Genomic DNA, 20,685 nt, shown 5'->3' with positions numbered 1-20,685 from the left:
CTTTGTATTTAACGAAACATTCCCTTTATCAGGAGCGCCAGCAGCTGCTCTCTCACAGCAGGCTACGAAATCTCTAAATCCTGTGGAAAGTGACGCTCATTCCCTTTCCCCCTGAAATAGCCCCAACACGTGAGGAGTCTCTTTCTCTCCTTGCTCTGCATAGGTTTCTTCAATAGGACTGGTGTTATTAAATGCTAGGAAAAGGTTTTGCCTCTGCCCTTCTACTTATAGAAGTCAGCTTTATAGATCTCTTTGTTTGCATAGAAAGACCAGGTCTGTTTATCTGATGGCATGCCAGAGACAAGTGCTTATTGTAATCAGGAAACTGTCTTGGAATACGAGGGTGTATTAGATAAACACCATTGGAAAATCTATTTTGTTGTTATTGTCTTGGAGATTGCTTGGTTCTCTGTTCTTCTCTATCTTTTCTTTTTCCATTAGGCATAACTGCCATGGCAAATTTACCAATTGTACTCTATTGTCTAACTTTCTTCAATTATTTGAAAAAGTATAGCCTCATCCCTGCAGGATTAAGTACTGTATTTTTCTGGACTGAACTTGAACTAGAAGGTGGATCTAGGTTTTGTAATGGTGCTTCTTTTATCACACATGAGGCTAGAAGTACTATTCCAACAGGGGAATAGGGGGATCTTTTTTCTATAATATATCCATGTATGAAAGAATGTCAAACTTGCTTTCTTAACTGCTGTCAAAGCTAAGAGAAAAGAACCTCTGTCTTTGCATGGAAGGAGAGAAACATAAATGTGAACATATACCATTAATCTTTTATATTTTCAGTGTAGCACAGGCTGAAAGGAATAAAAATTATTGTTTATTTCAAAAACATGTTACACTAGAGTTTGGATAAAATAGTTCCTATCCCCAATCTAATGGATATATTAAACCAGAAAAGAGATCAATCTAAATTAGAAATAAAATGTAAATAAAATATAACATGTTTTCTTATCAGTAGCAGCTAATCAAAACCATGCATTATACTGCTTTCTATGATGTGATGAAATTAACATTGAGCAGAGCAGCCTATTGGTTTGGCCCTCCACAACAGTCACAGTTTCTCACGTGACCCTTGGGAAAATTAATTGCCCTCCCCTTTGTTAGAACAATAAATAGTTCTATATATATAATTAGATATTACAAACATTATTCAAGTGCTTATGTGTATGTGTTTCTAATGGACATATGATTAATGGAAGAGAGTATTTGTAGCTCAGGGCTGAACTGGTGGTTCCTTATTACTATCTAAGCTTAATTGTTTTCATGCAGATGTTTCATTACCAGACTAGGTAACATCATCAATACTGGTAAGGAGTAGGTTATAGGAGATGATCACACTGAGCCCAAGGGAGAATCAAATGTATCATAAGTCTTGAGCTAAGTTCAGCCTACCCTCAATTCCCTTGACCCTTATCTACTGTCAATTTGACTTTTAATAGTTCAGATTCTTGTAGAGCACACAGTAAACCTATATTCATTTGAAATGTCTGGATTCCTGATTTCTTGCACTTAACATTAGGTTTTCTGTCATTTTATATACTAATGGCCTGGCCTGTCAGTGTTGGTGGGCATGGTCTTGGTGGTCCCTCTCCCTCCCTCTCACATATGGAATATCATACATGGACTAACTAGCAATATAAATGAACATTTAAACTAGTTTAGTAACCCAATAAAATATAAATGTTTAAAAAATCTATATCAAATATCAGTGTCTAGGCCTCTAACCATTGAAGCACAGCATCGTTTATATTTTTAAAAAATCAGATACTGGACTGGTATATACCCTCAGTTTACAGCCAGTTACAATGTGATCTACAGTTTGATGTGGTACCATGCAGTCACACTGAGGGGTGATGCTATAATCCATTTATACAAACTCCTGGGAGACGCTATGTGAGTTACAAATCCTATTCAGGATTTCCATTGCTGATGTGGTAGTTCAAAGTTTGGCACCATTTTTGTGGGGTCATTTATATATCTTCCTATAACTGGGAATTTAGCGACCCATTTGGCTTTCCATTGTGAATTGATGTTAAAGGTGTTAGGAAGATGCCAGTGGGGGCTTTCTGAATACGAGTCTTCTTGCTGAAAAATGAGGAAGATCAGCATGCACTGGTAGGAGTGAGTTGTTTACAATTTTTCTGTATTCTGTCACTATAGTGCATCTTGCCTGTATAAAGCTGGTGATGCTATATGTCTCAGAACAGGAAGCCAGCAAATACTTCGCATCAATTGGGCTGTTATTTACTTTGAGCTTATTTGCCAGATTTGGTAGTTCCTTGATTGGATTGATTGGGGTATTGTTTTCTTAAAACAACATTTATAAAACAGGAAACAGCAAATATAGATTATACAAGGAGAAAGACCAAGACTCCTGACCACCTAAAAAGTGGTGGCAGCAATATTGTCCAGACATGATTGCATGGCAAAATGATATGTTGGAATTGATGCCCCAGAATATTAGTATGACCATAATAGCATTTAAACTTAAATACCACCTCACAGTGCTTTACAGCAGTGGCCCCTAACCTTTTTGAACCAGGGACCGGTTTCACGATTATTTATTCTTTCCAACGAACCGGTACCTGAGTAACTTGAGACTCCACCGCCATCGGGACGGCTCTTCGCTCAAGCCGACCCCCTTCGGACAAACTAAGGCGCTGAAAATTCCAAACGTACTTTCCAACTGAAAACCCGAAGCACTTTCCAACCAAAACCCGAAGCAATCGAAACCCGGAAGCGCCGTCGAACAAGATGGCGGCACCTGCGCTTATGCCCGGATAAGGGGAAATGATCCACAGACCGCAGTGGTCTGGGGGACCGATGGTTGGGGACCCCTGCTTTACAGTTCTCTCTAGTGGTTTACAGAATCAACATATTGCCCCCAGCAATCTGGACCCTCATATTGAAAGAGTACTCCAGAGTTAACATGTAAAAAGGTCATGGAATTTCCAAATTCAGACTGATATATACAATGCAATATGTTCGACATCGCAATAGTTGAAGAAAAATAGGCTTTATCTAAAGTTTTGGCAATGCCAAATTATGGCAAAGTGGCTCATAAGAAACTGGAAAATATTGTGAATTATTTAGACTTATATTATGTAAAATACATATATTATGAAATAATGCATCAAAAGTTTACCGTACTTATAGCAGCAGAATTGTCAAAACAGTTAAAAGAATAGAATGTTTTGACCTCATAATATTTAGTTTGCAAAAAAATAGATATTTATAGTGATATTTTTAGAATTCTTAGATTTTGGAATAAAGCTCAAATTGTCCTTAAATTATCAGCAGTCAGAAACAGTAGTTCTACAACAAAGACATACTGGGAGAGGAACTCAACATATTTTATCAGATGATCTTTGTAGCTCTGGAAAGGAGCATAATAGGCATTTAGCCTAACTCCTAGAATGAAAGAAAATGGATTCTCCCAGTTCAGCATGCAAACAGTTGGTTTGTTTTAAGATTTTTGTGTACAACAAGATGAAAAGAGGTAACTGTAGAAATATAATGGTTCTGGCCAATGATCTAAATGTAAGCTTTAAGTGAAAGAAATTTGCTGATCCATCTGACTTGCAAAGTTCTATTCTCATCAGCCACAGTGATTAATTATGTTCTGTTTGTGTTTAAGAACTGCAGTAAATAAAACGAAAGATGGCATTTATTTACTTTTTTGTATTCTTCCTTCTCTTTGTTGTTTGCTCTTTGATGTTTCCTGTATAGTGTTTTAGCATTAGTATTTAGTATTTTAAAAGAGCAGTGAAAGCAGCAATAGTAATGAAAAAGGGAGTTCGGAGGGATGGAAGTGAGCTATTCTTTTTCTATGGCTATTTAGTTTTCAACTAATATGTGTTTCTGTGTTTCTTTTGTTTTAGCTGACTGGAATTATTCAGGCCATGGTGGATGGACAGCCTAGTCTCCAGCAAGTGCTTGAGGTAAGCAGAATAACCTTTCGTTCCTGACCCCTGATCTTATTTTTCACTTCCCCCTTCTTCTTCTTGTGTATTGAACCACATAATTTGACTATGATTACAGCTTCATTAGAATAACATTTGCTGTCACATCAGTGACATGCTGTTGTGAATATCGAACCATTGATCTGTCATTTCCAGCTGTTCATGTCAAAGGTGTTTGACTCTTGCCAAAAGCCATGAGGAGGTATATGTAGGGGGAATTCTTTTACTGGAGACTGTCTTCAGTGTTACATTAAGAATACTGCATGGAAGATAATAGATAATATTCATGCCAAATATTAAATATTTAGTAATAAACTATTTTATATTAGATATCTGAATGTGGGATATAATCTTAATAATGCTATTTGCTTTATGTGGCACTCTTATAGTATTTAAAACTTAATTAGCTGAAAGTATTTTCACAATCAATAGCTTTTGGTGTTTGGTCTGTGAATGGAATTTCAAGAGGTGAATCTTACTTGACCGTGGTGTGATGCTTTGCTCCCTTCAGGATTTGGGCCTAATAGTTCTTGATCAAAATAATTGCAACCACAGCTGCGTGAGGAAATCTGATTAAAGGGTGAAGTTGCATTCCCTTGCTTCAGTGATAATATGGAATTGCTTGGTGAAGAAAAAAGAGACAGCTGGGTATCCTGAATGACATTCAGTAGTGAGCCTTCCATGCTACTCCATTGAGATCTGCTTCAACTAATCCTGGGAGAAGGCCTATCTTTTATCTTCTTATTAATGGGGGAACTAACCTTAATAGTTTATTCATAGCCCAAGGGATCTCATTCCTTTATCAGAGCCATGAACAAAACCCAAGAGGACCCTGCCTCCTGTTAATTTAGTTAGACTGATGCTGCAATGCAGTTCAATACAGGACAGAGACAGGACTTATGTATTTAGGCCAATATGGAATGAATATATTTTTACTGTTATATGATAGGCCAAAACACCACTTTATTATGGTGGCAATTGAAAATTTGAAATGGATGTGAAAGGTTGATGTCTCTTCCAGAATACAGAACAAAAAATTGTACAGGTGGCCCTCGACTTATGACCACAATTGAGCCCAAAACTTCTGTTGTTAAGCAAGACATTTGTTAAGGGTGTTTTGTCCCATTTTTCGCCTTTTTCTGCCATAGTTGTTAAGCGAATCACTACAGTTTTTAACTTAATAATATGATTATTACTGGTAAGTGCATCTGGCTTCCCCATTAACTTTGCTTGCCAGATGTCAGAAGATTGCAAAATATGATCACATGATCCCAGAACACTGCAACTGTCATTAATAATATGCAGGGATCCATAATGAATAGAAATTATGTTAATATATGAATATAGAAGGAGCGTCTGACATAGGGTGTTGGTCTGAAGTCCCCCCTTCTGGACCTGGAAGGCAAGACCTTCCCCTTGTCCTTGGAGTCCACCAGAACCTTGTCCAGAGCCTCTACAAATAACTTCTCCCCCTTAAAGGGGACAGTGGCCAACCTCCACTTATGTCTAATGTCAGCCTGCCATTGCCTTAGCCAGAGCAGGCGATGAGAGGTAACAGTTCCCCCTATTGCCCTAGATGCAAATCTGGCTGCACCAGATTGCACCAAATCTGGCTGGTGGCATCGGCTGAAAATTCCACTGCTGCTAATAACTTGTTCACATGTTGGTGTGATCTGACATCGTCCAGTGGAATTCTCTCTTGCAGCTCCTGGAGCCAGATAAGAGAGGCCCTGTTAAAGAAGGAGGCCCTTACTCCCCATGCTACTGACAGGAGTGTTCTCTGCAATGTTTGCTCAGCCCTCTTGTCCTCTGCCTTCAGCGAGTCCTCAGGCTCCCCAGGGATGTCAGTGGTGGCTTGCAGGGCCGCAACTGGGGCATCGACATCGGGCACTTCCTGGGCTTTGGCTAGATCTCCTCCCACGTTGAACATCTTCTTATTTGGACCCGACCCAAGGGATGACCACTGCCTTTGGATGACAGTGGTGAACATCTTTGGCACAGGGATGACACCTGCTGTTAGTGTTTTTTCTGAAAATAGTGGGTCATTGGGGTCCTCAGAAGGGTCAGTAGAACCACCTCCTGTGGTTCAGGAACCAAGGCTCGCCCTGTGGCTTTTTTCACCTTGAAGATGGCTTGTTGGAACAGACCTGGTATAGAGATTTGGTCAGCATCATTGAGGCCTTCATCATCAGAGTAGTTTCTGTCCATCAGTTGCCCACTTTCAGATGTGATAGAGTGGGAGCTTTCAGCAGGAACATATGAGCCTGATTCTGAATGCAGGGAAAAATCATCTTTATGATGAGACCTGTGTCTCCTGCTATGTCTGGATGAAGGGACGGAAGCCTCTGAGGATGATCTCCTAGTCTGTCTCAAGACAGCTGACACCCCTTGTCTTACTGCCTCATTTAACATAGCTGGCATATTGACATGGTACTCAGGCACCTGCCCCCTGACTGACCTAATTCCAGCTGACATGGGGGTGAATGAGGCTTCTGAAGCCCTTCTGTATCTCTGATCAGAAACTGTCAGTTGCTCTGTTGCTGGGCAGACAGAGAAAAAATTTCTAATCTTTGAAGCCTCGAGTCCTGCTGCTCTTCAGCTCCCCCTGTGGCCACTTCTGTTATTGCACTCCTGTCAGTTTGCAGCTGCCTAATCTCCTGTTAATAATGGTCGCTCCTGTTCTCCGTAGAACTGCTGCGAGCATCCAGAGAGTGGGAGGTGCTCCAGTCTTCACTCTTACAGGCTGAGCTATAATTGAGGAACGCTCCTCCTCCTCCATGTGACTCCTCCATGCGTTCCCCAGTTTTAGCTCAGCCTTCGAGAGAGACAGGCAGCTATTTCATTGTTCCTTGGCCGATCCAGGTTTCTTCTGATTTTCAGTTCAGGTTTGCCTTTTTTTCTCCTTACTCCTTGTCCCTGCGTCTTTAGTGTAGTCCCAAATTAACCTAAAGAGCGAATTTTTGCCCTCAGGAGGGAGATACGGGGAGTCGGAGCCTTTTGCCCCCCCCCACTCCCCCTTCTTTCTCCCTCTGCCTCATTCCAAGCCGCACTTTTGCCAGCCAGCCACTTGACCCCGCGCCTTTTTTAGCGCTACGTTGCGTCTTCCCCCCACGAACGCCTTTAGAGGAAGGACTGCTTCTTCTCCCAGCCCTCGCCTTTTCCACTTGGTTTATTTGCTGTAATTAGGGCTAGTGCGTCTCTGAGCTGCTCGCGCCGAGACGGGCGGCCATTTTGGGCGCGCCTCGTGGCCGGCGCCATTTTGATTCTTGCTTTCTAAGGGCTGCGACGATTGTAGAGGCCCATAGCTGGACCGGCAGGCCGCGTGGAGCCCGGTTTTGGAGGACACTGTGGTTCCGTGCCCTGTTGTCTCTCCTTTTTGCTATTGTTGGTGTTTTTCCTGGTCCGCAGCTCGCTCAGAGGCGCTGGCACGTACTTCCCATTGTTGCTGGGAGGCTGCCTCAGGAGGCCTGTCTTTTTACCTATGTATATAAGTTTTTTTCTGGCCTCAGCGTTCATTTGGTTTGTTTGGGCTATTAGTTTAAATTAGATAGCAAGTCGTTATTACTATTTCCTTTTGTGCTTAGTTGGACCTTTTTTGGGTCCCGCCCACAAAAAAAATAAAAATAAAATAAAATAAAATAAAATAAATAATAATAATATTTGGCGATTTTTTTTTAGGGCATAGAGATTAAATAGATAAATACAAACAAACAAACAAACAAACAAACAAATAAATAAATAAATAAATAAATAATAAATAAATAAATAAATAAATAAACAAATAAATAAACAAATAAAAAAAAAATAAAAAAATTTTTTTCCAAAAGGGGGACGTGGCCCAACTTTGGGAAAACCGGTTTACGTGGTAGGCCGAACTCCTAGGCGTGCCAACCGCCTTTTCTCTGTTGCCTAATATCCCTTGGCATCATGGCAGAGGGCAATCCCAGTAGCTCTTCTCTGAAGGCTACCTCAAAGTCACACTATTTACGCAAAAGGGACAAGGACTCTTCCAGTGCCTCTCAAAGGGATGCCTTAAGGCGCCATAAGGCCCTGGAGAAGGAGTTTAGTAAGCGGTCTAAAGACTCGCACTCTGTAACTCTTGCCTCACCCTCTACCTCTGCTCAACCCCCTCCCCTGCCAGGGCAATGTTCTCCCTCCAGGTGCAGTACAACCACCCGAAGCCACCAGCCTTCTCGTACGCCCGAAGCGACCTTCACACCAACCGCTGCAGGCCTACGCCCTGAAGACCCAGCCACATCCATCATTCCGGATAGTATTAAAGAGTGGATGCAACTTGCCATCCGTCAAGGAATAGCTGAAGGGATCCAACAGCTGTCCAGACCAGGTTCTCGAGGAATGACGCCCGAGGTCGAATCTCTATCCGGAAGATCTCTCTCCAGGCCAACATCTCAACACGGTCAGGTACCTTCCCAAATGGAAGCTCCGTTCCCGGAGGGGGAGGAGGCCCAGGAAGAGGAGGAAGTGAGCTTTGAGCCCTTCAGGGAAGAGGAAGGTTCTGACAGAGGGTCCCTACAATACTCCGAACCCTTTTTTGAGGCAGACCCCATGGAGGGGGAGATGTCAGAAGATGAGGGCATTTCCCCCGAACAGCCGGCCTTTGTGGGCCTTTTTAAGCCTCATTTATTTAAGTCCTTGTTATTTAAGGCAAGAAATGTTTCGGGTCTGACTCCAAAGTCCCCCCCTGAACCATCTCCAGCGAACCCAGAGGGTCCAGAAGACTCAATATTCAGGCAATCGGTTGTTGAAACCGAGGTTATTCCGACCCCCCCAATCTTTTCCGATTTGGTCGCGAGGCAACTGGCTTCTGCGGGTCCCTCTCCCGCCCCTTCTAGCCAGGACAAGAGATTGTTTAATCTCGACCCGGAATTCTCTGCTATGCTAGACACCCCGGAGGTAGACGATCCAATAGTGAGACTAGCCTCCTCCTCCAATCCTACTGAAGCACTGGAGGCGCTGAAGCCAGAGGATAAGCGGGCGGAGATGGCGCTCCGGCGAGCGCATCAATCCGATGCTTGGGCCATCCGGTCGGCCACAGCCGCGTCATTTTTCACCCGATCCTCCATCAGGTGGCTCAGACAGTTAAAACAGCATGTCCCCCGTCAAACACCAGGGCCCATCAGGACATTGCAAAGATCACGGCTGCGGCGGAATTTGCGGCTGATGCCACCTTTCACTCTGTAAAATTTTCATTCTGGCCCATCTCCTCACACGTAACTGCCCGAAGATTGCTTTGGCTTCGGCACTGGCAGGCCGACATTAAGAATAAATCCAAGTTGGCCTCAGCTCCCTTATCGGGGGGAAAACTGTTCGGGCCAGTTCTAGAACCATTGCTGATGGAGAGCCGGAATAAGAAGAAGTTCCTCCCATCGCTTTTTCGTAGGCAAGAGACCAGAGGGTCCCAGTCCTTTCGGAGGGGCTCCTTTCGCCCCTCCTTCCAGCCATCCTTCACCCCTAGATATCAGGGTTCTCCGTCATTCCGGTCGACCTATCAAGACCGGGGCGATTCGGGAGACAGAAGCAGGAGGGGAGGCAGCTACAGGAGGCCCTTCAGGGGTGCCGGGAACAGGGCGTCCCGCCGACCCAAGTAGAATTTCAGTCCCTTATCCCATTGGCGGTCGCCTCAGGCATTTTGCCGGCCAGTGGGACGCATCCACTTCGGATGCCTGGGTCAGGAACACTGTTCGATTTGGCCTCTCCCTTCAGTTTCAGGCTACTCCTCCCGAGCACTTCATGGTTTCTCCCCTCTCTAGGGACCCGACTAAGCGGGCCCTCATGACATCCGCTATCAAACAACTGTCTGATATTAGGGCCATCCAGCCTGTGCCGCCCTCGCAGCGGGGAAGGGGGTTCTACTCCCTCCTCTTCTTAGTGCCTAAGCACTCCAGGGGTTGGAGGCCCATTTTAGATCTAAAGAGGCTCAATCGATATATCATCCGTCATAGGTTCAAAATGCATACCCTTCAGTCGATTTTACAGGGCATCAGAGAAGGGGACTGGCTTACATCTATTGACCTCTCCGAGGCATATCCCTATCCATCCCTCGTATTCCAAATATTTGAGGTTCTGCTACAACAATCAGCATTTCCAATATGTAGCCCTCCCCTTTGGCCTCGTCTCAGCCCCGAGGACCTTCACTAAGGTGTTGGCAGCCCTGGCGGCCCACCTCAGGCTTTTTCCCATCCGCATCCACTGCTACCTTGACGATATTCTTATTGTCTCTCCTTCCCGACATCAAGATGAGAGTGATACTAACACCACCCTCTCGGTGCTTCAGGCTCACGGCTTCTTGGTGAACTGGGAGAAGAGTCAGCTTAACCCTTCCACCCGTATAGCCCACTTAGGGGCTGTAATTGATTCAGTTGAGGGGAGGGTTTTCCTTTCCCAAGAGAGGCTCAGTAGTATCCAAACAGCTATCAGGGCTATTAGACGGTCTGGAAAAGCATCTTTGCTCAACTTATCCAAGTTGCTTGGAAAGCTGGTTTCATGCATATCAATTACCCCATGGGCACACTTACATTCCAGATCCTTGCAGTGGTTCCTCCTGCCGTATCAGCGTTCCGGAAGGGGCAACTCAGGCCTCATGGTGAAAGTGCCTCCAAGGGTCCTCGCCTCCCTCCTATGGTGGACACGACCCTCTATCAACAGAGGTCATCTATTCAAGGAGCCCCAAAGGGTCATTCTCACAACAGATGCAAGCCTTTCCGGATGGGGGGCCCACCTGCAGTCCCTCTCGGCCCAGGGAGTTTGGTCACCTACAGAGCGGAGCTGCAGCATCAACTGGCTGGAGCTTCACGCAGTATACCTAGCCCTGCGAGCCTTCCTCCCTCAGGTGCGAGGACGCCACGTACTGGTCCTAACAGACAACACTACAACCAAGGCCCACATCAACCGCCAAGGGGGCACCCATTCCATCCGCCTCATGAGAGAGGCCGAGCGGCTGTGTCGGTGGGCAGAGGTGCACCTTTTATCCATCAGGGCGGAGCACATCTCGGGGATCTCGAATGTCCAAGCAGACTGGCTGAGCAGGGCCACGCTGGACCAAGCGGAATGGCGCCTTCACCCACGCCTGTTCAGGGAGGCAGCAGCGATATTCTGTCAGCCTCTGGTAGACCTGTTCGCATCTCCGCTCAACGCACAGACACCAAGATTCTTCTCGTTACCCTACCAACGGAGCAGAGAACCACGATGCCCTGCGTTGCCCCTGGCCCACCGGACTTCTATACGCCTTTCCCCCCCTCCCGTTGATTCCCAGGGTGATTCAGAAACTGATACTCGAAAGGGCGGAGTTCCTCATGGTGGCCCCATATTGGCCCAGGAGACCGTGGTTTGCAGATCTTCGCAATCTGTTGGTAGCTCCACCGTGGAGAATCCCACTAGACCGAATCTCTCTGTCCCAGGGTCCTCTGCTTCATCCAGACCCACAGTGGCTTCAGTTAGCCGTCTGGAGGTTGAGCGGGAAAGGCTGAGAGAGGAGGGCCTGTCGGCCCAGGTCATTAATACCATCCTAGCTGCAAGGCGGCCTTCGACTACTCGCATTTATAATGCAACCTGGAGCAGTTTTTGTAAGTGGTGCCATAAATCCTTCATCAATCCGCTTTCTCCTTCAATTGCACAAATCCTGGCCTTCCTACAAGACGGCCTAGATGGGGGCCTCTCACCCAACACCTTGAGAAGACAGGTCGCAGCCCTATCAACGGTGGTGGCTGGCGGCTCTTCTGGCCCACTTTCCCACCACCCTCGAATCAAGGCTTTTCTTAGAGGGGCTTCCAATCTGTGCCCCCCAGTGGTTCACAGATACCCGACATGGGACCTTAATAAGGTTCTTATGGCATTGACTAAACCTCCCTTTGAGCCTCTCAGGGAGGCGCCACTTCAGTTTCTCACCTTCAAAGTGGTGTTTCTCATGGCAATAACGTCGGCGAGAAGGATATCTGAACTAGCAGCTCTATCCATGAGAAAGGACTTGTGCATTTTTCACACTGATCGGGTGGTTCTGCGACCAGACCCTGCCTTTATGCCAAAAATCAACTCGGCATTCCACAGGGCACAGGAATTGGTCCTACCTAATTTCTGTCCAAAGCCTTTGCGCGAAAGAGAAAGGCAGTGGCACACTCTCGATGTTCGAAGGGCTCTGCGTATATATATCTATCACACGCAGACTATCAGGAAGTCAGAGGCTTTGTTCCTGTCTTTTCAACCAAAGACGCTGAGCTGCAAGGTATCCCCGTCTACTGTTGGCCGATGGATTAGAGCTACCATATCCAAGGCCTATTTAGTTCAAGCTCTTCTGGTCCCCAGTGGGATAACCGCTCACTCTACCAGGAGTGCAGCTACCTCGATAGCCTGGGCTACTCAGGCTTCAATTCATGACATCTGTCGGGCGGCCACCTGGGCTTCTCCGTCTCCCTTTATACGTCACTATAAAATCGATGCTTATGCCTCGGCTGAGGCATCCTTTGGCAGGCGAGTCCTGCAACAAGTGGCGAGAGAGTCAGAGGAGATTCCGAACCAGACGGAGTCCCTCCCGTAGGACAGCCATGCTTTGGTATGTCCCACTATCTGGATGCTCGCAGCAGTTCTACGGAGAATGGGCGTTGGTACCTACCTGACACACCTCTTCTCGTTGAACTGCGTAGAGCATCCAGCCCCACCCTAATTGGTCCGTCTGGTGGGGAATCCTGTTTCGGCCAATGATATTTCTTGTTTATAGTTGAGATTTGTATAATAGTTAAGTTTAGAGGATTGTTGCTGTCCTCTCATCTTCGTAAAACTGGGGAACGCATGGAGGAGTCACGTGGAGGAGGAGGAGCGTTCCTCAATTATAGCTCAGCCTGTAAGAGTGAAGACTGGAGCACCTCCCACTCTCTGGATGCTCTACGCAGTTCAACGAGAAGAGGCGTGTCAGGTAGGTACCAACGCCCAATTTAGGCGGGAAACTAAAATGGACGCCATTTCTTCAGAAGTTTGGGCCGCTTCTTTTCCCCGAGCCCACAACTCTTATCTAGAGCCTTGTCTCTTCAGCGCTCCTCCCGCTCAGTTGCCTTGGAGCTCTTTCAAGCCCCTGCAATCTTGTCCTTTGGCTTGGGGCTGTAATAGGGAGCTGTTTGGTCTGGGGCTGCTGGGTTTAGAGAGCGTGATGGCCAGCGAGCCGTCTCCTTGCCTCTCCTGACATCGCGGCTAGCATTTGACTCCGCCACCTTTAACTCCAAGGTTTTTATTCCGAAGTTTCCACCAGTTGCTCTGCAGCCTTTCCTAACCTTAAGTACTCTAAAGCTACTCTCCCTACCTTACCTGTCACTCTACACGGAGATTCTTGCCTTCACTGCAGTCTTCTGTCCCTTTAACCCTGCCGCGGTTAAACAGGCGTCTGCAATGGCTGATTAAAGCCACTTGAGAGCCTTGCCATGCCAAAGCACAGGGAAGCACTGTGGATGGTGTTTCTACACACCTCCCGCGAAAGGTACCTCAGTACGATATAGATCGGCGCTCAGCCAATCCATTGTCCGGCGGCCTGGGCTGAAGCCCCCGACCACACTGTCTGTGACAGCTGTCAAACTGGTAGACCGGTTCCTCTTTGAGATAGTATTCAGGATTGGTTATTTTTTTCTTTGTTTGTCAAAATTCAATTCAATTCAATTTTGGTTGTTTAGGAGAAGAAATTAACACGTCGTCCAGCTAGCTGACTAAGTCAATTTCTGGGGAGGTTCCTAATAGCAGAGGGACTGTCCTCAAAGTTTTGACAGACCCAGTCCAATCAGCAAGCAGAGACTGATCACCCAATCCTGAATGCTATCCACCACAATGGAGAATGGCTATACAATTCTGGAGTTATTAATGGAAGGAAACATAAAGCTGAGAATAATCAATATAATTTGGACTTCAAGAAAGCAGATTTTAATACACTCAAGAGTATATAGAGTAGGATTCCATGGCAGCATAACCTAATGGGAAAAAGTTGCTCAAGTGGCTCTAAAACACAATCAGAAATATTTTCAAAGAGGAAAAAAATACAGGACAGCAGAAGATAACTACATATAGAACATTTAATGAAAATCTGAAAATATAAATGAATGTATATAAGAGGTGGTAAGTGAGACAGGTCATGTGTGAAAAGGAAATACAGACAGCCCTGATTGGTAATGAGTAGAGATTATCAGAAAGATACTCTTCAGTTGTGCTTAAAATAAAAAGAACTGGAGAGAAACAGCATGCTGATTGCTTAATGGAGATGGACAAAAGGTTAGTAGATAATTAAGTTACAATACTTAACTCTTATTTTTGCTTAGTCTTCTTTAAGATAAAAAGATGTATTATACTAGGCAATTGTGAAGAACTTGTTGAAAGAACAGGATTGCAGCTTTGGCTTGACAGATACATAATGTAAATGCTGTAGGGTACCAAAACGAGAAACAAGATTCAGAATTACAGATAGTCCAGTATTCATACATGAACAAAATCATAGTATTGTAATAAAGTAATTGATCTGTACCTTGACAAAATATACATTACTAAAAATCAGTATGGAATGTCAAGTACACATTTTTTTAAAATTAATCTTACTTTATTAAATTCTTTATATATAATTTCTTTAATTAGTTCCTTATGTTGTGAGAATGCTATATACAACACAACATATCTTGATCAAAATACCCCATGACACTGTGATTAGTGAGCAAATACCACTGGATGGCAGTAGTTAGATGAGCTCAAATTGTCTTGAAAGCAATAGTCAAAGAGTGCTCATCAACAGATCGGAATCAAGCATCCAACTGATTTTCCAAAGGCCTCAGCTCCTATAATGAACAAATTGGTAAAATGGCCTATGAATAAAATAAGAATTGGAAGGGACCTTGCAGATCTTCTAGTCCAAACCCCTGCTCAACCAGGAGACCTTATACTTTTTCAGACAATGGCTGTCTAGTTTCTTCTTAAAAACCTCCAGTGATGGAGCACCCACAACTTCTGAAGGCAAGCTGTTCCACTGGTTAGAAAACAGTTCCCACTGTCCGGAAATTTCTTCTTAGTTCTAGGTTGCTTCTTTCCTTGATTAGTTTCCATCCATTGTTTCTTGTCTTGCCTTCTGGTGCTTTGGAATATAGGTTGACCCTCTCTTCTTTGTAGCAGCCCCTCAAGTATTGGAACATGTTACCCTACTCTTTCTTTTCACTAGACTAGACATATCCAATTCCTGCAAGTATTCTTTATATGTTTTAGCCTCCAGCCCCTAGCCATCTTTGTTGCTGTTTTCTGCACTCTTTCTAGAGTTTCAACATCTTTTTTATAATATGGTGACCAAAACTGGATGCAGTGTTCTAAGTGTGGTCTTATTTGCCTCAAAATTGAATCAAGGGACACCCCCCTCCATCCAGTCCAATCAATGTGTTCAGACTATTTTTAAATTATTCACTTTCTTGATTTCACTTGATTTCTTCATCATCATTGCTTGGTACTCAAGTTGAAGACAAGAACCCATTTCTTTTTTAAGAAGTCCTTAATTCCTACTGTGAATTAATTGATAGGATGGAACAGACTTTTGGTCTACAGATTTTATAAGCTTGTCAAACCTATGCTTGATATACCAGTTATTTCAAGATATTAGTACTTCACCAGTCCTAAAACCAAAATTTCCAATCTTGCTAAAGGTATAGGATACTTCTGGAAGACACTAACTTATATCAATTAATTCCTTGTGAATCGATGAGAATCTTTATAATGTAAAATAAAAAAGATATTTTTATCTTCATTATAGTGGAGATATCACAGATTTCTATTATCAACAACTTTTTCATCCTTGAACAAAGAAGACAGAAAATCAGATAGTCACAGATGCAACTTACTGTATTTTTTGGACTATAAGACGCACCGGACCATAAGATGCACCTAGATTTAGAGGAAGAAAACAAATAGTTTTTTGCCTTCATGTATCCCATTTTTTCTCTCCCCTGTGTCCAGAAGCACTCTGCAGGCTAAAAACTGGCCCATTTTTGGCCTCTGGAGGCCTCTGTGGGTTCCATTTTTGCCCTCCCTAGCATCGGGGAGGCCAAAAACAGGATGCACTGTGGGTTTGGGAGGCCAAAAACAGGCCTGTATTTGCTCTATAAGACGCACAGACATTTCCACCCACTTTTTTTGGGGGGGAGGGGGGAGTGCGTCTTATAGTCAGAAAAACACGGTATACTTTTCAGAAATTCTCTCCATATACAGTACTGTATTGCCAACTTTCCAGCAAAATAGTTTCTTTTGTGAGAGAAGATATATCCATTCCTTCTAATGTGTCAGAGAACAAAAGACAAATAGCCCACGTTTTTCAAATAGAAGCAGTAGGTTTTGCCAAGTAGGAATTAAATATGGTTCGTCATGCAACTGATTTGGCAGCCAAAGTTACAACATGTTCTGTTGCCTTGCATTATCATGCCTAGCTCTGCTGCACTGGAATGACATTAGAGGCCAAATCCAGAATTGAAAATCTTCCATTTGATGAGGATGGATTATTCTGCAGGAAAAAAAAACGTTGACAACTGGGACATGGCTAAGATGCTTTGTAAAACCGTCTGCAAATGGGACTGCAGTAAAACTGCTTTGTCCCATCCAGCTGTTGCCCACACGTCTGCTCATATATTAACCAAAGTCTACTCAATCTTTCAAACAGAGTATACCATTTCACACTGGAGGATTCCTGCTGATTATTGGGAGGGCTTAAACACACCATAGTGCATATGTATAAGCAAGCCTAGAGACTCCAAATGATATCTGTGATCTTGAGGTTTGGGATTTTTCTTGCTTGCTTTTAAGATGTGTGAACTTCTGTTACAACCTTAGGGTTCCATCATTTTTCAGTAGTATATGGAATTCATAGTAAACCAGCCCATTGTTTCTAGATTCATACTAAATGCTAGAGAAAACTTTTCAATATTTCCTAAGGCCTCATACCAGCTGTAACCATTAGATTCTCTTTTATTTGCTAGCTATCTTAGCAAAGTCTGGATAAATATTTGTAGGGTTGCTTTCATTTCTATTTCTGCCCTGAAGGCTTCATCAGGGTTGTGGTTGACCTCGGGGGTGAGGAGGGGCTGACTGGGTGGGCATGGCCAGCTTGATGCCACTCCCCAAGCTGCTGGCATGTTTCCTCTTCACACTGGGTAGACCGGGCCGAAATGATGTGGGTAGACTGGGCCGAAGTAATGCGGACTGACCCCTTACATTTTCCAGGATGGCCCAATGGCCCAGATCTGTCCCACAGGCCTGATGTTTGACATCCCTGGTCTAAATAGTATCATCCAACTCAATGCAATTTTAAGAGAATTAACCAACCTGTAACTCTGTAGTTATTGCTTGTACTTTATCATATTTTAGGATGTAAGGATGGAGCTATGCTTCCCCTGAATATATAGAATTAAAATTTGCATTATTTCTGGATTTGATCATGAGGATGAGTATCCATATTTTCACGATGCTAAGGAGTTCATTTTCACAATTAAGGCTAGTAATAATTCCATAATAATACCTCCACTGGAAGTATTAAGCAAGGTGTTGAGGTGTGCTTGGAATTCTGAGAAAATATAATGAGGGTTATAACTAAAAAAATGGTAGGGAGAGATTATTTATGAAATATTTGCTATGATGGTTATTCAACATAGATATTTGGCATAAAATAAACTGGTAAGATTCCTCCCCCTACCTCCTCTACTACCTCAGGATCCTTCCCTAGGTTGTTTTTCTGGGCCAAGTTCAAACAAATCACAAGACTGCAATCAGCCATTATTTTCATTATTTTTATTTTTATTTTCTAAATGCCCATAGGAATTACATTATGCTCAGACATAAATAAATATGATGCGAGAGATTGGCATATTTATTTTCAGCATGCAGCTTCCTGTTTTATTTTTATTTTTATTATTTCAAATTAAGAACTCCAGAAAACTATTATAGTAATAATTTTGCCTAACTTTGGACTATAAGTTTTGTTAAATTTTATACTTTAGATTGCCTTTCAAAATGTTTAGAAATGTAGCATATACAACAGTTCATTTAGTGACCGTTCAAAGTTACAACAGCACTGAAAAAAAGGACATGACAATTTTTCACACTTACAACCGTAGCAGCATCCCCTGCTGTATGTTTCAATATTTGAGTCAGTGACAAATTGCTTGGCAACTGATTCCCATTTATGACGATTGCAGAGTCCCCATCTTTTGTGATCTTCTGACAGGTAACGTCAATGGGGAAGCCAGATTCACTCTATAACCATGTAACTAATTTAACAACAGTGGCAGAAAAAATCCTAAAATGGAGCAAAATTCACTTAACAAATGTTTCATTTAGCAACAAAAAATTTGGGCTCAATTGTGGTTGTAAGTCAAGGACTATCTGTGTTGCAAATATACTGTATCTAATATATTTTCAAATCAGACTACTGACTGAGCCTACGAAGCACATGTCCATATTATTAATATAGATGCCCTGGTTACTGGTTTGTCTATAGACAAAGTTCAAGGTCCCATGTATCTTTGGAATTGGTCATAAGAGAAACCTTACTGTTCTTCCCAAACTTAAGAAATCTATCTGGATTCTAAACTCACTGGAGGAACAATTTCTGAAGATGTGAAAATGAACCTTCTTGGGCTGCACTGAGGGAGGTCACATTAATCCCTTTTGCTATCCAAAAAATATGTTTTCAATTAGGTACAAGTATGGTGAACAGGTTGCCATCTTCTTTTTTAATATTTTATTAGTAACTTCCAACCGCATTGGTTGGAAACAGTCAGGAAGAGACTTTCATCCTACAGTAGATAGACAATGGCTAAAATGATGATGATGATGATGATGATTAGTAACTTAGTAGCCACTATGTTATAGTTAGCCACTATGACCATAGTTCATTAGTGATAGAAATACTTAAGGACAAAAATGAATAATAAAGGAAGAATGGTTAGGAAGTATTTATTTGGATTGCTTTGTTGCTGCTGCTGTGTGGCTGATTAAGCCTGCTTATTTAGAATCTGACCATGATTTTATAAATAATTACTCGTTAAGATGTTGAAACAGGGTCAGGGCATGCAGGAAATGGCCAAGCAATATTAATTTTCAAAAGTCATTCTGCAAGCAGAAATGTGATGCCTGACGAAATCACCACTTCACTGGCTGCTTGATGTCTCCTATTGGAAATCTTCAAAGATCCAAACTTATCTTCATAGAAATGAGAAGGGGAACAGGATGAGATGGAAGTAAGGAGACGGCTGTCCTGGATAAGATCACAATTTTCTTCTCTTGTGATTGTGAGGCTTATCAGTGTTTAACTGATGCATCTCTTTTCCATGTCTCTGAAAGTTCATCTCCTTTCTGTCTGCTTCTTTCAGAGAGTTGATGAATGGATGGCAAGAGAAGGCCTTTTGGATCCCACGGTCAAGTCTATTTTTGTTACCTGTGGAGATTGGGACTTGAAAGTAATGTAAGTATGGACAGAGGTATTCATATTCTGATGATTCTTGCCCCCTGCCAGCTTTTCTTCCTCACTGTGCATCTGTTAATTTGGGGCTGTGTCTGAATGATATATTATTGAATAATGCAGCCTCTTGAATGGTCAGTTCTGTGGCATAAAAGCCCCGATTCTTCCACACCCTTCCATTTGAGACATTTCTACTCCAGTCTTTTCTACTTTTGAAAATATTTTCTCTTAATTATTCAGGATGCATGATGTAAGCAAAACCATTTCTTTTGAGGGTCTGATTTTTAATATCAAGAAAACCAAAGGTTTTGGATTAGAGGACTAGAAAACAACTAATATTACTATTAGGCTATTAAGATCTGAGAAATTATAGGCTGGTTTGCTTAATTTATTTTTTTCAGTAATATGAAATAGACACGGAAAAAGGAACAAACAGAAAACAAGAGAAGCTTATGTCTTCAAGCAGGATAAATAGCTTTGTGGTCCACAAGAGATGAGATAGAGCAGTTTGAGGAATGTTAATATCCATCTTTGTTTTCTACATGCATTTTCATTTAAATGGCACAAACATCTTGATTCCAGATTCAGAAAATGCTATGAAAATGGCTCATTTATTCCTTCTTTCATTTATCTTTTTATACAACAGCTTCAGAGGCTGATGATTAGGCTGATTCCTGAGCATTGCTGGTGCCAAGTAGAAAATTCATGATCTTGTGATTCCAGCTTCTCAGAAGTAAGAAATTCAGCTACCTGTTAGTGATCAGCTTGTCACTTTATTTCAGATTGGCTGTAGCAGCCTTAGTGGTATCACATCCGATTAGCTATATGTCAGAGACTATGCCTTGGCTTGAATTAGAGAGAGTTTGTTGCCAATCCTGACTTCTCTCATTTCCCCATTTACTTTTATCCATCACTACAATACTGAGGTTCCCCCTTAACTAATTAAGTTTGCATGTGTTTAGACACATTGCCAAATAAGATTTAGCAAAGCAGAACTGAGCTACATCTCTTTACAAATGGGATTGATGTAGAGCTCGCAGACTGCCTCTGAGATCAAAGAAACATAGAGGATTGGATCTACAGGATACATCACTTATACTTCTCAGTGAACTTTAATTGTGTTTAAAGGTAACCTGCAGAAGAAGCAGCCACTTCACATTTACTACACAAATTATTAAATCCTGTTTCTGAACTATGAGTTAAAATCCAGATTTGAGAGTGGCATAGCTTAGGATGCTCTGG

The 20,685-nt window shown here is 42.9% G+C and overlaps 2 protein-coding genes across 3 annotated transcripts in view; both read left to right on the top strand.

Annotated features, from left to right (window-relative positions):
• ERI3 (ERI1 exoribonuclease family member 3) overlaps positions 1 to 20,685 on the top strand; it is a 235,324-nt gene that overhangs the window by 42,364 nt on the left and 172,275 nt on the right. For both annotated transcript variants that reach the window (XM_026665739.2, XM_087960153.1), the window contains exons 4-5: positions 3,897 to 3,956; positions 19,355 to 19,446. In XM_026665739.2, coding sequence (XP_026521524.1) covers positions 3,897 to 3,956; positions 19,355 to 19,446 — 152 coding nt within the window. The remainder of the gene's footprint in view (positions 1 to 3,896; positions 3,957 to 19,354; positions 19,447 to 20,685) is intronic.
• Positions 7,779 to 9,586, top strand: LOC148131201 (uncharacterized). The gene is made up of 2 exons (XM_087958979.1): positions 7,779 to 8,972; positions 9,074 to 9,586. The coding sequence occupies exons 1-2, from the start codon at positions 7,905 to 7,907 to the stop codon at positions 9,584 to 9,586; spliced, it is 1,581 nt and encodes a 526-aa protein (XP_087815105.1). The 5' UTR covers positions 7,779 to 7,904.

This window comes from Notechis scutatus, chromosome 3, assembly GCF_049901735.1.
Source record: "Notechis scutatus isolate UNSWTSFEM ecotype Mainland chromosome 3, rNotScu1.2, whole genome shotgun sequence".
Taxonomy (NCBI): Eukaryota; Metazoa; Chordata; class Lepidosauria; order Squamata; family Elapidae; genus Notechis; species Notechis scutatus.
This window is presented reverse-complemented; position numbering and strand designations above follow the sequence as displayed.